The 18,715-nt window shown below is 42.2% G+C and overlaps 1 protein-coding gene across 2 annotated transcripts in view; it reads right to left on the bottom strand.

Moving 5' to 3' along the window:
• Nucleotides 1-18,574, bottom strand: part of ndst3 (N-deacetylase/N-sulfotransferase (heparan glucosaminyl) 3) — a 43,349-nt gene extending 24,775 nt beyond the window's left edge. For both annotated transcript variants that reach the window (XM_056372762.1, XM_056372761.1), the window contains exons 1-5: nt 18,133-18,574; nt 14,968-16,263; nt 6,578-6,665; nt 4,813-4,967; nt 1,406-1,591 (exon numbers count right to left, since the gene is read on the bottom strand). In XM_056372762.1, the coding sequence (XP_056228737.1) occupies nt 1,406-1,591; nt 4,813-4,967; nt 6,578-6,665; nt 14,968-15,966 (1,428 nt within the window). In that variant the 5' untranslated portion in view covers nt 15,967-16,263; nt 18,133-18,574. The remainder of the gene's footprint in view (nt 1-1,405; nt 1,592-4,812; nt 4,968-6,577; nt 6,666-14,967; nt 16,264-18,132) is intronic.
• Between the last annotated feature and the right edge of the window lie 141 nt (nt 18,575-18,715).

Below are 18,715 nucleotides of genomic sequence, written 5' to 3'. Positions count from 1 at the left end.
TAATCCAGTGATTCACTGATGCTTCTCAATACCTTTGTATTGATAATGTATAATATTACATTATAGCCTGTCAAACTGTAAGCTTGGCATTGTATTGGAAGGAAGTGGCTTTCTTTTATGACTCTGTGACAAGATGACAAGAAATAAAAGCAGACTTCTAGGACTGATTAGGAAATTGACGTAGCTGTCTGTGCAAATTGTTTGCTCAAGACCCAAATACAGCAGAACAATGTGGACTGGTAATTTTGGTGTCAGATGTGATTGGTTCTTTTGTCAATAAGGGAGCAATTGTGCACACTGACAAAGAGCCTGACTGACAAGTGAATGAAGTGGAGGAGGAGGACAGAAAGAGGGAGGGATGAAGACAACTTACTTAAGAGAAATGGGCATTCTGTTATACACATCCTGCACATATACAAATGCACACTCGCATACACACGGAAGAGAAAAAAAAATAAGTTCACCCCTTCAGCCACATAGGGAAGCCATTAAATATTGAATCAACGTGGAGCTGAGCATGCCGTGGTGAGACGAGGTCATAGAATTCATATCACACTTATACGCAGAGGTTACACACCACGAACAGCATCATTGATTTTTTTGTTTAAGACTGCAAGAAACAATCAGCATGCAATTTACTATTCCACAAACACCTATTTGCACAAAGAGACAGCAGATAAAAAATGTTTTTCAAAGTAAGATAAGAGAGCAGAGCAGTGAAGCAACATATCCAAACCGACTCTTGTGACTAAATGACTCTGCATTGATTTATAACAATTTATAATTCATTGTTTTAATTTCAGTCAGATGAATTACGCAAACAATTTTTCCCCCTGGCGGGCAAGGACACTACGTAATGTGCATTGAGTGTTAGGTTTGATTCATGACCCATGCACGATCAATGATGTTATGTTATGAAACACACATGATAACTTAAAAAAAAAAAAACACTTGGCTGTGATATCTATCATGTTTATCTGACCAACCCGACTCACCTCTTTTTTTTTTCCAAACACACACATCTGTCCTCCGTCTGCCAGGCCAAGATATTTTATAAAAATGTGTCTACACACAGCAACATCACTGGCTTGTATCTAGTGACAATGACAATCAACAGCTGTGGAACAACAAGCTTAATGAAATTTACCTCTAACCCTGTAAAAGATGAACTTCGCCTCACAGTAGAGAAAATACGAAATAATCATAAAGATATTTGCCCATTAAATAAAATCCAACAAACAGGTAGTTATTAAGGTTCATGTATGTGCAGAAACATGTCAGCTGATCAAAGTGTATACATGGATGTGAATATGGATGAGCATATTTGCGTGTGTGAGCTTGCGGCGATGCGGGTGCACTCCCAAGGCTTTTCACAGACGTGTAATTAACGGCTATGTCTCCTCACCATGATGTTGCTGTGGATGAAGCCCTTGCGATAGCGAGCAGGCTTGAGGTGGGGGTACTCTTCGGTGCTGGTCACCCGGATGTTCCACACACGTCTCCATGCCTCATACAGCTGCAAGTGCACCGGGTATACACCTGAGTGGTGAGGGGCCACAGCGTAGCCCATGTCCACTGGGATGTTGTGCTCCTGGGGGGGGCATATACACACACACACACACACACACACACACACACACACACACACACACACACACACACACACACACACACACACACAAGGACACATACATGAAGGTTATTTACATAAACACAAAAGTTACAGTACATTTACAACTACGGCAAAAGACATGACAGCACATAAACACACAGAGCCCGACAGCCTGACCTTCTATAAGAAGCACTTGGTTTGTGTTTTGTTTGTTACGATGCTGGCCTTCAGGTTAGAAATTTAAAAAAATACATGGTTTGTGTGAGCATGTGTATGTGTATGTGTGTGAGTGTGAGGGTGGATGGTTGCTGGGTGCATCTCACAGACTGATGGTGTTGTCCTTGGCTCTGACACACACCTACACACACTGTCAAAGCTAAGCATCAGTGGCCAGGGGATGAGGGAGTGGCATATGTATGTGTGTCTACAATAGAGGTTAGGGATCACACTTTATGATCACATTCACCTTCAACAACATGAACCGACCCCTCCACACTTCACTGTATTGTACGTGCGACACAGCACGGTCATACAAATCATTGCCACCCACTCACACACACATACCAGCAATGCAGAGGAAAACCAAGCAGAGCAGAGCAACAAAAGCACTCGACCTTGTGGACTTCAGATTAAAAAGGGCTCAGATGTGCCCATCAAAATAAAGTGCATCATTCCCAACTGGGATATTTTTCTTTGTTTGTTTTGTTATAGAAAATGAGTACATGACACTACAATTTGTAAAAGCATTCTCACTGTTTGTGCTGACAGAAGTGTGAATGTTGTTGTTTGTTTCATTAGTCAAATGTCAAACACCTGAACACCTGCCCAGCCCACATGTGCTTACAACACAATACTTACATTACCTAAAGACCCAAGACAAAGCAAGCCAATATATGGTACTGTGTACATATGTCAAAACAGTTATATTAGCTATAAACAACAGATTAAACTTGCAACTCTCTCATGCGCATTAAATGAGCAGTACACTATGAAATGCATTTCAAGTAAAATTATTATCCTACTGTATTCTGGCTCAGGGGATATTTTTAAGTTTTCTCTGCCGCCGGACTTGGTTACAAGAGCTTCAGCCAATTTTTGTCTTTATGATAGCCTACGAGTGGTTACAATACTACACGCTGTGAGCAGCGCTACATCTTCCGGGCAGACTGGAGGCTACAGTGAGCCGCTACCGGAAAGTGGCGAGATTGGCTGGGGTTAGCAGATTAGCATGCTAACTTCAGTAGAAGAAAAGACGTGATAGAGACAAAAGTTAACATTGACGTTGCTTTCCATTGCTGGAAACAGCTCTTAGGGAGTAAAGGAATGAAGTTTGATGCTGAATTCACTACGTTTCGTCTAGACTGGTAAGTAAACAACTGTTCGTCCTGACGTTGGCTATGTAGCATTACACAACAACTAGTTCCGACAAAGTACTTTGGTTGGACGTATGTATCACTCCGCTTCACAGGTGTTCTATTAACGATTAATCAGCGTTAACGGTCGTTATCTATCTTAGATTGTAACAAACTTTGCAAAGATATATATTTCCACAAATAACATATGAATTAAATGATATAAGGTCGTCAAAGGAGGATGAAGGGAAGGAAAGGATACTTGTACTTGGATACGTGTAGACAAAGTAGAAAGTTAGAGTGCACTGTGTAGGTCAGGAAAATGTTTATGTGTTACTTAGCAACAGTCTAGCAACAGTCCAGTTGCGAAACTATTTGTATTGGGGTCGCCAAAGAAATGATGAAATAAACAAACCATAATCTGTTGTTGCTTATTTAACTAATATGGCACTCGTAGAACTGTTGTATAAAAGCAATATCACACTCTAGGTTGTGATGGTGTACTGAATATCAGCACAGCGCTGATTCGGTCTTAGGTACGAAGCCGCAAGCTAAAATTAAAAATAGCTCCTAGCCCCAAATCTAGGTCAAAACCATGGTCAAAACACACTATATATTGGCAATGGTCCAATCCTAATTTTATTACCCCAACGGCGTCTGACAAAATTACCAAACACATAAATTAAAGACAAAGACTGTGCTGTGATTTCAGCAATATTTATAACAAACATAACATAACAGACTCCTGTCTGTTGTGTTAAATTTACTGCTCAATGTGCATAATACAAACTCAACACTTCCTGTAATCGTTTCAGATTAAAAGCCCTCCGGTGTTTGAGTGGACATAAACCCTTTATTTCTTAACAGGGCTTTTATTGCTGTGCTGCAGTAAGCGTATTGTGTCATTTGTGGTTGCTGGTGTTTTTTACATGCTATTCAATCTGCTAGTTTCTTCAGAAGTTACAGATGAGCTCTCTCCATCTCTCTCTCTGCTTGATGTGTCTTATGTTTAGTTATTCCTCTGCCTCCCATACTAATAATGATACATGTAATGGAGGTAGTTAGTTTTTTGTAATAGAGGTTATGCTCAGTGTGCAGCTTTCCAGCAGCAGGGAAACCAGAGTGGCTCCATAGACTGGCCTTAACAACCCCTGGTTGACATCCATACATGGTCCAGCCATTTAGCAGGTTCATACCTAGTCTTTTTTTTTAAAATACACAGTCTCAGAATCTAGCGACAATGCGTAGTTGGCAACACTCTAGACTGTAAACACCCCCCAAAAAGAACCTGTTTGCACCAGAAACTCCAAGTCAGTGACGAGGCACTCAGCTGGCCAGTGGTGGAATTATGATCACTCAGTCAGCCAATTAGTCAGGGACATTCCTGATTATAGGGTTGGCCCTGCTGTTGTGTTCCATCCAAATAAATTGCATATATGCAGCTGATTTCAATTTGCAATATATTCCCAGAGGGAAGTGTAATGCATCCCTCATTTTGTTTTTTTAATCAACATACTATTTACATTGAACACAACTGCAAAACATGTAAATTAAAACATTTCAAACAAAAACCTAACAACACTTAAGACATAGGATGTGAATTCCTAGTCTCAGAGTTCACATGTGCATCATGTCTGTAATGTGCTGTGACAAATAAATAGTTATATTTACTAAACAGCAACAGACAACCTTGAAGAAAATGCAATCATGGGGAGCAAGCATGATTAAAAGGACACGCAAGAAGAAAGCAACAACAAAATAGACAGCTGCAGGAAATGTGTGTGCGTGTCTGTGCATGTGTGTGCGTGTGTGTGCTCGAGTGTTAGTGCGCGCACACATCCATCTCACCAGAGCGAACTCCTTGTTGAGGACCATCTGCTCCAGCAGCGAGGACTCGTTGTGGAAGAGGTGAGGCTGCATGTGGCTCCACATGTGGGGGAACCACCAGAACTCATCCACATACTTCAACAGTAAGTCGTCTCCCTCATCCTCCTCTGCTGTCCCTGCACACACACAAAAACACACACATGTGAACAAGGACAAAAGGACAAAGAAGGAGACATGCATCATGGAGATTAAGAGCATATTAAAAATGTTTGTCATACACAGCTCCTCACTGGTATAAGGTAAGAGTATACAGTATATCATCAAGCGACTTGGTTGTCTTAAAGCACAGTCTGATACCATAGTGATGAAAAGTGATGCCATAGCAATAACAGATGCTATGATAATATCTCCCATTCAATATCATATTTCTTCTAATTATAATCATGTTCAGTTTCAACTCTATTTTCCTTTTGCAGTGTATCCTGCTTCTTTGTTCTCTTGCGGCAGATTTAGACACTTTAACTAGGAAATCAATAAAATCCGTCCTTGGAACCACAAGAGAGCTTAGAAATGTGCAGCAGTATGTCACAGCCTCACAAATATGCCTGTATAAATATTACTCTATACCTCAAAATCTAGAGGTGGTGATTAAAAAATAGCATAACTTACACACTATAAGCTTTATAACTGAGTGGGACTGATTATTCCCACTAAGACCACTGTGCTGCATATTCATCTTTTCTTTAGTCAATCATATTTGGCAATTACTGTACTGCTGCCTTAAAGTCTAATACTCCATACGTGGTTTATCTAAATACTTTTTCTACTTTAAAAGAATTCATTAAATTTACAACAATGATAATAATTAAATAACATATATATAATAAATATATATATAAATAATAATATAATATTTTTTATACATGCATTGCCTCTCTACCTTATTTTGTATTTAATATCAAAGTGTAAATAGTCAGTTAACAATTGCTTGTGTGCTATGTACTGTATGTTTAGATGCACAACAGAAATCATCACTGTAAACATAATTGGTTTATATCAAACTGTGAAATGGTAGGTTTGATCCAACTGCTTATAGTGCGAGCTACCACTTGTCAAACCGCAAGTATATAAGGCACACAAGTTCTATCACAACTACTCACAGTTATAAGAATAGTGTTATTCAGACCTAATAACTGCTCTTACTGACTCAGATCAATGCTGAGTCGCATCTTACAGTAATATAACTTATAAAAATCAGTTAATACCGTGTAATTGGCCATTCCATTTTTCAATTGATGGATTGTGATGGGTGCCAACAAATGTTATTATAATGTGAAAATTTCCATTTAGAAAAATTCCATCCTTGCATTTCTTCATGAGACCAAATAACAGTTGAAGATGTTTAGCTCCACAAGGTCCTTGCATGACCTTTGAGATAAAATGTTTTCGTGAAAGTAGAAGTGAAAGTAAAAAGTGAAAACAGGCACATTTTAACATGAAACTGCCATAAACGGTATGCTTAGTTTGAAACACATGGATAGCTCTTATTTACAGTAACAAAGCAAAGTACTTTATCCAAAACCTTTTGAGTTTCTACACAAAAAAAACCCACGTAGTAAATTAATGGTATACGGTAGGAATCATTCAGTCTAAATGATAAAACAATACTTCTTTTTTTTCTTTTTTTTTTTTACAGTTTTATTGTGTCAGTCATCATATTATATTTATTATAGTGAGTTGTCACTTATATATTCTGTAAAATGGAGAGCATATAAACAAAACACACCTGTGTGGTAAAACTTCCCAGAGAAGCCAAGATTGAAGGTAAAGTTGGAGATCTGAGAACGCAGCTGTTTCTGAATGTCAAGGAGAGCCTATAGATAGATAGATAGATAGATAGATCAATAGATAGATAGATAGATAGACAGACAGAACATAAGAATGAACATTAGTGACAGAATCGCAGTCAACACATTCACTGTATATCAGGTTCATCTCCCCCCAGCCTGTACTCATACAGATAAACACCCGACCTGTCTGACACAGGTCTTAATGTCTCTCTGTTGTATATTTAAGTGAACCCTCTGAGAACCATCATGATGGCTGTGTGTACTCATCAGTGCTTATCCAATGGCAGCACTCACCAACATGCTAGTACAACAGTGTGCTTGATTGTACTGTCTGCCGTTATTCTGCTTTCTGCTTTGCTCCAGAAGCTATTCCTGTCCTTAAAGTTACCTCAGTCTCTGGTTTCAATACTTGAATCGGGATTTTCTCTACTTATTTGATGACTTCATTAGTTTACTGGCCTTTAAACAAAGACTCAGTAATGAGTGTTAACTAAAGAGAGTTGCACAGTCGCACACACAGTCACACACACCGACAGTAATGCGAGTTAATGAAGGTCAGTGCATTAGTAGCCTCTGGAGGGTGGACTAATAACCACCCCTACCCCAGCCCCCTCCCACACACGTACACACACACATACAATCCTCCCTCCTCATCATTCCCTCCATCCATCCCTAACACTACCCCGTGAAACCTTGTAACCCCACCTCCACCAACACCACCACCACCACCTCACCCTTCTCTCTCCCTTCTCTGCTAAATCTGATTCGCTCTCTACACTTCCATCTTCCCGCTTCTGAGAACCTGCAGTCGCCTCTCTGCCCCCCTTCCCCATTTGTCTACCACCCCGTCCGCCCACCCCACCCCTTCTCTGAACCTCCATCTCTCCCTCGCTCGTTCCGTGAAAATGTCACATTCTCAGGAGACGGGGCTGTTCTAATTTGAAAGGAAAGCTGAAGCAGCATGGAGGAAAGATCGCTCTCTCTTTTTACAACTCCCTCCCCTTGCTCTTTACCTCACGCTCTCCCACCCCATCTTATTGCTATGATTGCAAGTCCCTCTGTTTGCTCCCACACAGATATTTTATTTATTTATGAAATTCGTATATCCTCTGTATATTTCAATCTGCTGGGCCTTTCTGTTGAGCTACGAGCCACATCTCTATTACTGGTCTTTGTCATGCTGCTTTTAATCGATCCCCAGGAACCTTCCCTGATTTACAAGACCTGAGAAGCTGATGTCAGAGCAAGGAATAGGTTCCAGGCAGTCTCATTCTCTCCCTCTCTCTCTCTCTCTTTCTTCACCCTTTTCCTCCCGTGTGTCTCCCAAACTAACAAATATACAGACACATGCACAGTGTCTTCATTATCGCTAATCTAATGGTGTTGAAGATGGCTGCATGCTGACAGATGTGCACAGCCCCCTAATCTGATCCCCTGTCTCCTCTGTTATGACATCCTCTACATCTTACACACACACACACACACACACACACACACACACACACACACACAGTAAATGTGTGGATACAAAGACTTAAGAATTAAATTAAGTTTGTAGCTGAGTGCTTTGCATTTATAACTCAATATACACTCCCCGATGCACTTGGTCGAAATGCATTATTAACGTGTGTTGCTATCTGTGGGAGTCGGCGTAGGTGTGTGTCCAAGTGTGCAGTATATTAGCTTAAACACCTCATTTGTATTCTGCTACCTAACATCCATAGCAGAAAACAGAAGAGCAAGCAGTATCTTGTGAGGCCAAACAGCTGTATTTGTAACTTTTCGCCCTTTAACTATCACACTCATCATTTTTATCTCTATTTCTGACTGGTAGTTATGAGCAAAGAACCATTTAAAAAACTTTCTTCAATGATGAATTCATAGATGCTCCTGAAGAGGATCTCACTGATAAGCCATGTTTTTTGAGAAATTAAAAAAACAACCCAACAAAAAGCAAAAAAAAGTTTCTTGACACTTAAATTACTTTCCAATTTCAAACACAGTACATTAATATAATGTTCATGAGATTTGACTTAAATTATGACCTTACTTTGAAGCATTTCAAAATATTTCAAATGTAGCTTATCATTTCTGTCACCAATTTTGGTTGACTTCGACATAGCCCACCATATCCATGTTTTCTTTATCATACTGTATCTTTTCTTAGGGTAACACACCATTGCCTTTGTTTGCAAGAGTGTGTTTATGAGTGCATTTCCTCCCAAGCCTCATTGTACTATGATGAAGGTCAGATTATGCTCAAGCAGACCTAGTTTGTAATATGTGTTTGGAAATCAAAACGTATCCAGACAAGCAGTTTGAGTATAAAAATGACGTCAGCCACAGAAATGGTAACAGGCTGTTTTGTTAACACCTAAGTCAACCACAGAGTAAACACTGTGTCAAGCAAATTGTGGTGTAGTCATCAAACTGGAGGCCTGAGAGCACAACTGTATTTCATCATGAGAAGGAAGAACTGTGGATAAAAACTGCACCCAGCAATATAAAGGAGCAGACATCTAGGACAGAAACATATGGCAAAACTCTAACTCTGGCTCTGTGATACAATGAAGTCCCCTCCTGCTGTTTTTCTGAGGGTAACGGCAGCAGATCCGGGAGAACGGGCGAGGGGGGGCTTTAAGCAATATGGAGCCAATCTGTCCACTGGATACCGAGCTCAAAGCTGAAGATGGTTTTAAAACGGGCCATAAGAGATACTTCATAAGAAAGACGGGGGGATTTGGATTAGCGGGAGGTGGGACTATGTAGCATGTGAGAGATCTTGACAATCCTAGTGATGAAGGTAAACACACGCTGGGATTAGCCGTTAGCGATAGCCCTCTTTTCTGTGCCCAATCCCACAGCTGCCTAACACTGCTAGTGTCAGAAGCACTGCCAGTTTGTTTCTGTGTATGTGAAAGCGACAGTGTGTGTGTTTGCCTGTATGCGTGTGTTTGTGTGTACTTGCATGTGTATGTGGTAAGAACTGGAAGAGGTGCCAGCTAGATGTTGGGGTTCAAACAGATGGGAGACAGGCATCTGGACAGCTGGCATTCACTGCCTTTCACAAACCCTTTACACCAACCACCTCTCCTCCATATCCCCATTCTGTCATTCTTGCGTTTGCACTGTTTGTTTTCTTTTCTTTTCACAGCCTTAAGCCTGGCTGGGAGATCTAAAATAACAAAAGTAGTTATAAAAGAACTTATTTGCGCGTGGGATTTTATGCGCAAACAGATTGGAAGGTGGGTTGAAAGGAACAAGAAAATTAGGCACATTTTACGGGTTTTAAGTCTCGCACAAAAGCAGGTCAAAGTTCTCGATTCATCTACATCAGTGCATGTGTTTGCGTCTGTGTGTGTATCAGTGCATGTAATATGAACACTAGACCAGCAAATTTAACTGGGTCAGGCATCTCTATTTGATGAGCAGGAAGAGCACTTTTCCAGTTAATGCCAGTCTTCCTTTTGCTTACTCTTCCCCCCTCTCTGTCTCACTTCCAGTCTCGCTTGTCAGATTCGAGTCAGTGTAGCATTTTATATTGGAGCATTTTACAAAATCATCTATTCACTTGCATTTATGGATCCAAGGTACTTGTGATTGCTTTGGCATTGCTATACTTACACTAAATTCTACTTGGCAGCCCCTCAAGGATTTTGAGTTTCAGTGATTGCTGTGACCGCAAAACCTGCCTCATTTTGTGAAAGAAAATGCATGGCGCGCTGCCACGTTCTCAGAGTTAATTTGAAGTAAAAACAAGAGCGCTGACAAAATTAGTTAATTAAACTAACAAAAAAAAAGTTATTAAGACAATTTTGTTGTTGACAGATGCTTTCTTCAGAGTATTCATGACAGCGGCACAGCGATGAATGTGTGTTTTTTCTACCATATGTTAAAAAAAAAAACATTAAAATGAAAACGTCTAATACATAAATATGTAACAGCCTTTTTTTCCCCTTCTAATAGCGTAACTGTAAAACTTCTCCTTCCCTGCAGGGCTGACTGTGATAATTCTACTTGTCCAGATCAGGGGGGCGAATGAGAGCAGATGTCAGGAAGCATCATGCTGGAAGCAATATCCTGTCCTCCTCTGCCATCCTATATGTCATCTCTTTTTTTCCCTTCCCACCTGCAACTTTGTCATTTTAAAAACCATGAAGATCTAATACCTAAGATTTCTTATCAAAGGTGCCAGCCCTTGATGTCGTCTGACCGATTTAAAAAAGAAAAAGAATCGTGTATGCCTCTCCCTTTCTCCTATTTCTTTGTGTCTCTTCATTGGTTTTCAAATCTTTTCTCCACTGTTTGTCTTTTCTTCATTACTTTTGTAATAGCATTTGGCAAAGTAATAAACGGATATGGAATGAGCTCAGTTCCATTGACTTAAGTGGCAAATATGGATCATACTTAATTAGGTCTAAAGATTAACTCTAAGTAGGACTGCACAGTAAATTGCAGGCTGCTGAGCCAAAAACCCTCAGTGAAGTCTAAATTTTGCTCATTTTGTGTAATTCCTTTTTTTGTTTTGTTTTCAATTTTAGGTCATTGCCAGACCAAAGTGATCATCAGCACATGAAGAGAAACACTTTAGCCTTGACATTTACACTCTTCATTTCAAACGTATCATGCTATTATCCATTATAGTACATTCTGCGGTGCAATGAAGAAAGGCATAAAATAACTACCTTCTGGCTGGCTAAGATGTTAAAACATGTTTCCTGTTCTGTCTTAAAGGCGAAATAGCACTTTATGGTTTATGAGACCACATGAAAGTTGTAATTATTTGACTTCCCAAACAAATTTATGAAATTTAAAAAATTGCCCTGTTATTAATTTCCGGGAGTACAAGGGATGGATTGTTGTAATATAAAACAGGCTAAATGCAGGGGATCTCCTCCGACAATTTGCACATAACACCGAAAGGTTCTGAGTTGATATGAGGTAACTGTACTTTTTACTGAGCCACTATACACTTCATCTAGATACATAAAAATGTTAAATATGTGCACAGAGATTTTTGTCTTGGCTTGTAAGTTCACACGTGTTCACATGAATGTGTGCCCTCTCAACTTAGATGGCACCGCTTTAGAAAGCACCATGGGAAGGAAAAGAGTGAGAATGAGTTGAACAAGAGGTTTAGGGAGGAATACAAATAGGCCAGAGATAGTGATCAATGACTCGGCTGAGGAGGGGGTGAGGAGGAAGGTGAGTGGAGGGGGAGGAAAGGGAGAGAGGGGGGTGATAAAGAGGGATCTGAAGATGAGAATCGGACACCTCCCTAACGACCACTCTCCCAAGGCAGAAGAGAGGAGAAACCCGACACGCATGAATTAAAAAACACAAGCACCGGCACGAGCGGATCATTGATGGGAGTTTTTGACTGGCATCATCCCTCATTTTGAGAAATGTCAGCCACGGGGTGCCTCCCTGTGAATCATTTTAATAGAGGAAATACAGCTGTGTGTGTGAGTGTGTGTGCAGACAAGAGGGGGTGTAGGTATTGTTTGTCACCAGATGAACTCGTGGGGTGAGTCTAATGAAGAGTGCAGAGAGAAGGAGGGTGGCATTTTAATTGGCCTCCCTCTCTCTCTCTGTCTTCCTCCTCTCTCCTCTTCTCTCGGGGAGAGCAGGAGACTGAATGTTGGCTTTACAGAGGTAAGGAGGGATTTCTAACATTGGAACTGCAAACGCCTTGTCCTACTAATTGGTCAATAACACATCCTGTTACACACTTTGATGCGGTGTTACACATAAGCTTTTCTTGATCTACAGGATTTACATTTTCACATAGTTTGTGCGTCGTTCATAATTATTCGTCGGGATGTTTGTGTTGTGGTGTTTTGTTACTGCTATTTAAATGTAAGAAAAATATTTTTGCGGTGCCAGAACACTTTAAATAATATTTAGAACATTTACGATAGCAGCTTTAGAGATGAACCTATCAAACACTCCAGATGTCGATTTTCAGGATAAACCTTGTCTGTAATGTCATCGTCATGTCATTTCAGTCTGGTCTGACCAGAATTTAACCCATGACAGTTTACTTGTTCTACTCCATAAAGCTATCGTCAGAGCCAAACAGTTTTGCACAGGTTCAATTGTACCTTGAGGAAACATCTCTCTTTCCTGATTTAATAATTCCTTGAATTCCACAAGCATTCTTCTTTTTAATGACATGAGGAGACATCCTTTCAGCGGACACCTTGACCTCAGATGTATGTTAGATCTATATTTGCCATACGGTCATCTAATATGAGTCATCCTTTCAGCAGCTTTTCACTGACATTTTGCTGGAAGGGAAAGACTCCTGAAAACTAAACTTTACTGATCAAACAACCCCTGCATCACAACAAAGATGAGAGACGTTAAGAAAAGGTAACAGTAAAATAAACTGCTTGATGCACATGATTATGAATATACATGGCTTACACGTGCATACACACTCGTCACTTAAAATAAGCCTTGTTCCAACTGTAATTTGACAACTCTACCTGAGGCTCTTCATCTCTAAGAGGAGGGCTGCTACAAATCACCATATTCCTGCTCCTGCACCTCCCCTCCTCCGCTTCCTCATTTCCCTTCAGCATTTTGTTTCTCAGAAATCGCTAAGTTAGCTGCTAGCTCTTCCCCTCGGCACCACACTTCACCTTCCCCTCCCTTCCTCTCTCTCTCCAACTTTTTCTTCTTGTTTTTTTCTTATTCTAGTTCTTCCTCTCTGTGATTACCAACCATCCTGAAGGAGAAAGTAGAGTAGAAATATGGAAAGAGTGTGGGCCTTTCAAGTGGCATCACCCTCTCTTTTTCCTGCCCCTCTCTCTATCTATCTCTCCATCTCCCTCTCTCCACTGCTTCCTCCATCCACATCTCCCTGCCCCTCTGTTATGGCACTGGTTCATCCTCATGTATATTTATGCTACAAAGCTGAAGAGTCAGGCAGACTTGAAATGAAAACTCCAACGAGAGAGCGCTTGTGTGCTCATTTTGGGAATCTGTACGTGCACGGGTGTGTGCGCAAAGTGTGTGTGACTGTGTGTGAATATGCACTCCTTTATCCTTTTTGGATACAAGCTTCTTTTTTATATTCAAGGGTGGAATTCCTCTCCACTTGACCACCCACTGCACTTCTGTTTTCTCAGCCTCCCCCCATTCCTCTCATCTCCCCGAGTTTCAGCCACAGACAGGTGGCTCCTCTTTTTCTTTTTTTTCCATTGTCTGATGAGACAGGTGTCAGCCACTGGCAGAAAGTGACATTCTAATCTAAAGTACTGATTCAGAAAAACACACACAGACGCACAGTTTCCCGTCATGTGTATCCTGTGACTGCAGTGAGACAGGCAGACACCTCTGGTCTTAGCTCGTGCACATCACCGCAGAGCAGCATAAATCTCACCTGTCTTGCAGACACGCTCCCACACATGGAAACCCACCAAACACAATTTGTTTCCCTTGAATGGCCCTTTACTGGTGAGGTCGCAGTGGGAGAATGTGACCACAGATTTCAAACAAAATTCCTTGTGCGGTACCATTTTATTCCTCCCTCCAGCAAACCTGAGATGTTTCTTTTTATCTCATAGAAATACTATAATACCACATAAATGAGTGGTTTATATACATATGAGAGTGTGCACATACTGTATTTCTGTATGTATTACATAAATACATGCATGGAGGTGGTGCACGTCAGTCTTTATGTGGGTGTGTGTGTGTGTCTGTGTGTGTGTGTGTGTGTTTGCTCATGCAAGCGTGTGTGTTGAAACAATAGATGTCTTGAGAGGCGGGCTGCACGGCTGACTCTCCTTTAGTTTCCCTAAGAGGAGGAACGTGGGAAAAGAGGAATAAGTGCCATTCATCTTTTCACTGGCTCATTCACTACCTCTCTTTCTCCCTCTCACCCCTCCTCTCTCTCTCTTTCACTTCACTTCTTTGTTCACTTAAATGGCCTCTTTACTTCTGGCTAAACCTCTATTTGAGATAAATACCCTCTCGCTATACCCCAACACATATGCACTTGGTACACAACACACAGAGACATTGCACACAGACACGCATGAGCTTTCCCAAGTACCCCCTCGATGCACCCGTGCCTGAGCTAACAACCTTTGAAACACACTCCTGGTAAAAATCTTTTGCTGCAGACTTACAGTGCAATAAGTACACACCTCTTATCTCTTCACCACTGCACTGCCATCAGTTACTGGTTTTTTTAGAAGTTGATAAGAGAATGAAAAATCTAATCCAACAGCACTGACCCAACATGAATTCATTCCCTCTATTGCACTCTGTCTCTCTCTAATGCACATTATCACACACCCATCGCCTCCAATACCTTCACATCCTTGGCATTCATGCGTGTCCCTTCCTTCCCGACGAAAATGTCATCTATATCCACCAGTATGTGCCGGTCCAGGCCCAACGTAAGCTTCCTGTCCGTGAGGTAGGATATGGCATCCACCAGGATGAGTCTGTGGAGCCAGTAGCCCAGCCCCTGGCCAAACAGTACCCTCCTCACTCCGTCATACAGTCCCATATCCTGTACCACAGTGGCTTGGAGGCCTGAACTGAAGCCAGGCCCTGGATTATCACCACTACCTGCCCCTGCTCCCTCCTTGGCCCGTGCATGCAGCACAGCCTGGTACGTGGAGTGATTGGAGGAGAAGGAGGTCCAGTCCTCCCCAGGTAAAGCCCCTCGATCTGTGCCGGGCTTGGTAAGGTGGAGAAGGGGAGAGCTAGATACCACGCAGCAGTCCCAAAGGGCCTGGTTGGTCCTTAGCACCAGCGGGAGGCCTCTGAGTTTGAGAAGAGGTGGGGAGTTCTCGGTGGAGCGGTAGAAACCTATGATGCCCACTCTGTACTCAGTACAGTATTGATGCAACAGCTGTCTGTTCCATGTGTCTGCATGTGCATACTTTAACAGATTCTCATAAATGATTAGAGAGTATCGTCCACGGCCCTTTTCTGTCAGCGGCGGAAGGTCGCCCTTCCCTGAGGCAATCTCCATGCGGAACTGGAAGTGTGCTGACTCTAATATAGCCACAATGTCCTGACCCAGCTGCGAGTATTGGGACTCCACCAGCACCAGCACCACTGGATCAGTGTGGACATGTGTGTGAGGGGGGTTCGGTGGGTACGGGTATGGGAGTTGGCGGTACGGAGACATGGAGAGCGGCTGGGAGCAGGCAGGTTCAGGAGATTGTCCAAGCTGCATGGAAGGGGAGGAGTTGGTAAAGAGGAAGTATGCAGAGAGAAGGAGGGAGAGGAGACAGCAGGAGGCCAGCAGGAGCAGGAGCCTACGTAAGTGGCGACGGAATCGCACAGCCACCGTCATTGCAAGCCGGGGAGGTGTTGTGCGTAGCAGGAGGAGATGTCTTTTTTTGTTTGCTGGTGGCTAGAGAGTGTCTGCACGAGCTTTGGTGTTTGACAAGCCCAAGAGATTGTCTGTGTGTGTGGGAGAAAGGAGCGAAGCCACTCAGGGGTGCGTCATGTCACCATGGCAGATGGAGAGGGGAGCTGCGCCGGATGATGGGGAACAAAGGTCTTCATTGAGGAAATGCAGTCAACGTACTCTTCTTCCAAACCTCATGGAGGTATCACGCGCAGATATGGAGCGAGTGATGATTAATGTCTGCAGAGAAAGGGGACAAGGAGAAAAAGAAGGAAGAGTGAATCTGTTGGGCAAGGTTGAATAGTATGCATTAGTTCTCTAGCTGCATGCTCACGGGTGTGTGTGTATGTGTGTGTGTGTGTGTACCTAGGTTGTGCCACCCTGGGGAATGTGAGGGCACAGCTGGTAACTACAGAGCTGATTGAAAACAACTTACATCCTTAGGGCTTATCCAACCTCTGGCACACACACACATAAAGTGACATCACAGTTAAAAGCACAAACACAGCTCAAAAGTCAGTCCTCACAAATAAACAACAGCTGGTTGTGCGTTAATATGGCAGTGAGGAGAGGTGGATGGGACCTCAACTAATCAGTCCTATAAAGCTCTACAGAGAATTCCTCTAATTGCACCATACTCTGTGCACTTCTGTCCTATTTCTGAACCTAATCATCTGAAATACCACAAAATTAGAGTTGGAATCCTTTTGCCAGGAGCACTAATCTGGGGGGAGCCCATGACAGAACAGAGGAAATGGCGAGCGAGAGAAAAGTCAGAGAGAAAGAGCAGAGAGAGGAACAAAATGCAATGAATTATAGAAAGAGACAAAAAAGACCAGGATTAGCATCTTAATGTATGTGCCGGGAGCCAGGGAGAAGAAAAGATCCCACAGCATCTTTTTCTCTCTCTTTTCTCTCTCCGCCTCACTCTCCCCTTCTCTCTCTCTCTCTCTTTCTTTCTCTGTCTATCTACACCCCCTCTTTCTCTGCTTCTGTCTGTTTGAATATCAATAGTCTTTCCTCACGTTCCTTCTCTCCTTGTTCCTTGCCTTTAGAGAACACACGCGAAGAGAAGGTCATGGAGAAGAGACTCCAGTCACATTCTTTAAATATGATACCAGAAAATGAAAACGAGGAGGACGATAACTCTGAACTAACTTTCTACCTTTTCCAATGCAGTTGTATTCATTGCTTTTATGAAATGTGTGTCATCCTAATTGGGAATTCTGTAAGAATACTGACTGTTAAATAGCTTAGTTGGGGTTTTATTAGTTTTATTAGACACCATAAAGATGTGGAGGAAATTGTCTCATGTGCCACTTACTCAGTCATAAAAAAGGGTTTTTCAAACTAGTGTTTTGATATTCAAAGTAAAGGGAAAGCACTAAATCTGTGTCTCAACTGTAGGTGAGAGCTGGTTGAACCTCTTACTATAGGTATGCATGTGTCTCACTAGGAGCCACAGGAGGGCGCTGGAATTGGATTGACACAGGAGACTTCACATGGAAGTTTTAGCCTGTCATTTGAATAACTATAATTCCCAATGGTATTATAAACCATGTGATATGAAAAAAAAAACCTCAAGATGCATTTCCTCCAAGTCCTGTTTCATGCAGTAGGCTATTTTGTGAAATGCTACATGAAAAAGTTACTGAAGCATTTTAAAATTCACATTTAAACTGAAAAGTAGGCCTAAATATGTAAAACCAGTGTTTTGTCATTTTAATGTTTCATCATAATAACCTAAATGTTATTTATAATAGCAACAGTTTCTGGGAACCACAGAAAGCATGCAATTTTAAATAGCCTATATTAGATTAACAATGAAGTCCAGTGTGTTAAACAGGATAAACCGTGAAAACTGGAGGAAAACTCAAAAGCGGTAGGCTAATAAATCCAGTCTGCTATTCTGTTTGTGTCGTTAAATCTCCGGTGAAAATATAATTAAAAAGAAAGAAACCCGCAGCATAAACATCCCTGACTGACTCCAAACAGGCAGAGGGATGAGCTCAAACTAACAGCAGATAAATCCGGAGAGTTTCCCCAATCCTGCCTCCTGCCGCTGAAGTTTACCTTAAGAATTAAAAGCACACCGACTCGCCCACTTACCTCTAGCCGAGGCTGAGGCGCTGCCGAGCGGGGAGGAGGCGTGACGGGAGAGCGGCGAATATGATGCTGCTTCGGGTGGGTCCGGGGCTGAGGTCTCGGTGGCGCACCACTCCCGTGTGTTTTGGATGCTGAAGCGTTGTGCCATCTCCCCTCTCCCTCCCTCTCTCTCTCTCTCTCTCTCTCTCTCTCTCCCCCTTCACTAGATCAGCAGGGGCGGCCAGGCGGAATGATCCGCTCTCCTCCCCCCTTTCATCATTCTTCTATTTCTCTTACTCTCGTCTCCCCCACTGTCTTCTCCTCTCTCCCGCTATGCCCACTTGTCCCTTTATCTGTGTTCTTTAAGGTGGAGATTAGGCGGCGGAGTGGACGAAGGAGCGCCGATATCGGGGTGCCCGTTAACGACTGACTGCCGTGCGTAAATGCTCCGGTTTAAGAGTGCCTACACAAGTGGAGGCGATCGAGGGAGAGAGAAAGAAAGAGAGAGAGAGAGAGGGAGGGTGTGTGTGTGTGTGTGTGTGTGTGTGTGTGTGTCTGAAAGAGAGAGAGAGAGAGACAGAGAGACAGAGAGAGAGAGAAGATAAAG

Source organism: Seriola aureovittata, chromosome 3 (genome assembly GCF_021018895.1).
Source record: "Seriola aureovittata isolate HTS-2021-v1 ecotype China chromosome 3, ASM2101889v1, whole genome shotgun sequence".
Taxonomy (NCBI): domain Eukaryota; kingdom Metazoa; phylum Chordata; class Actinopteri; order Carangiformes; family Carangidae; genus Seriola; species Seriola aureovittata.
The sequence above is the reverse complement of the archived record's forward strand: the minus strand, read 5'-3'. Positions and strand labels throughout refer to the sequence as shown.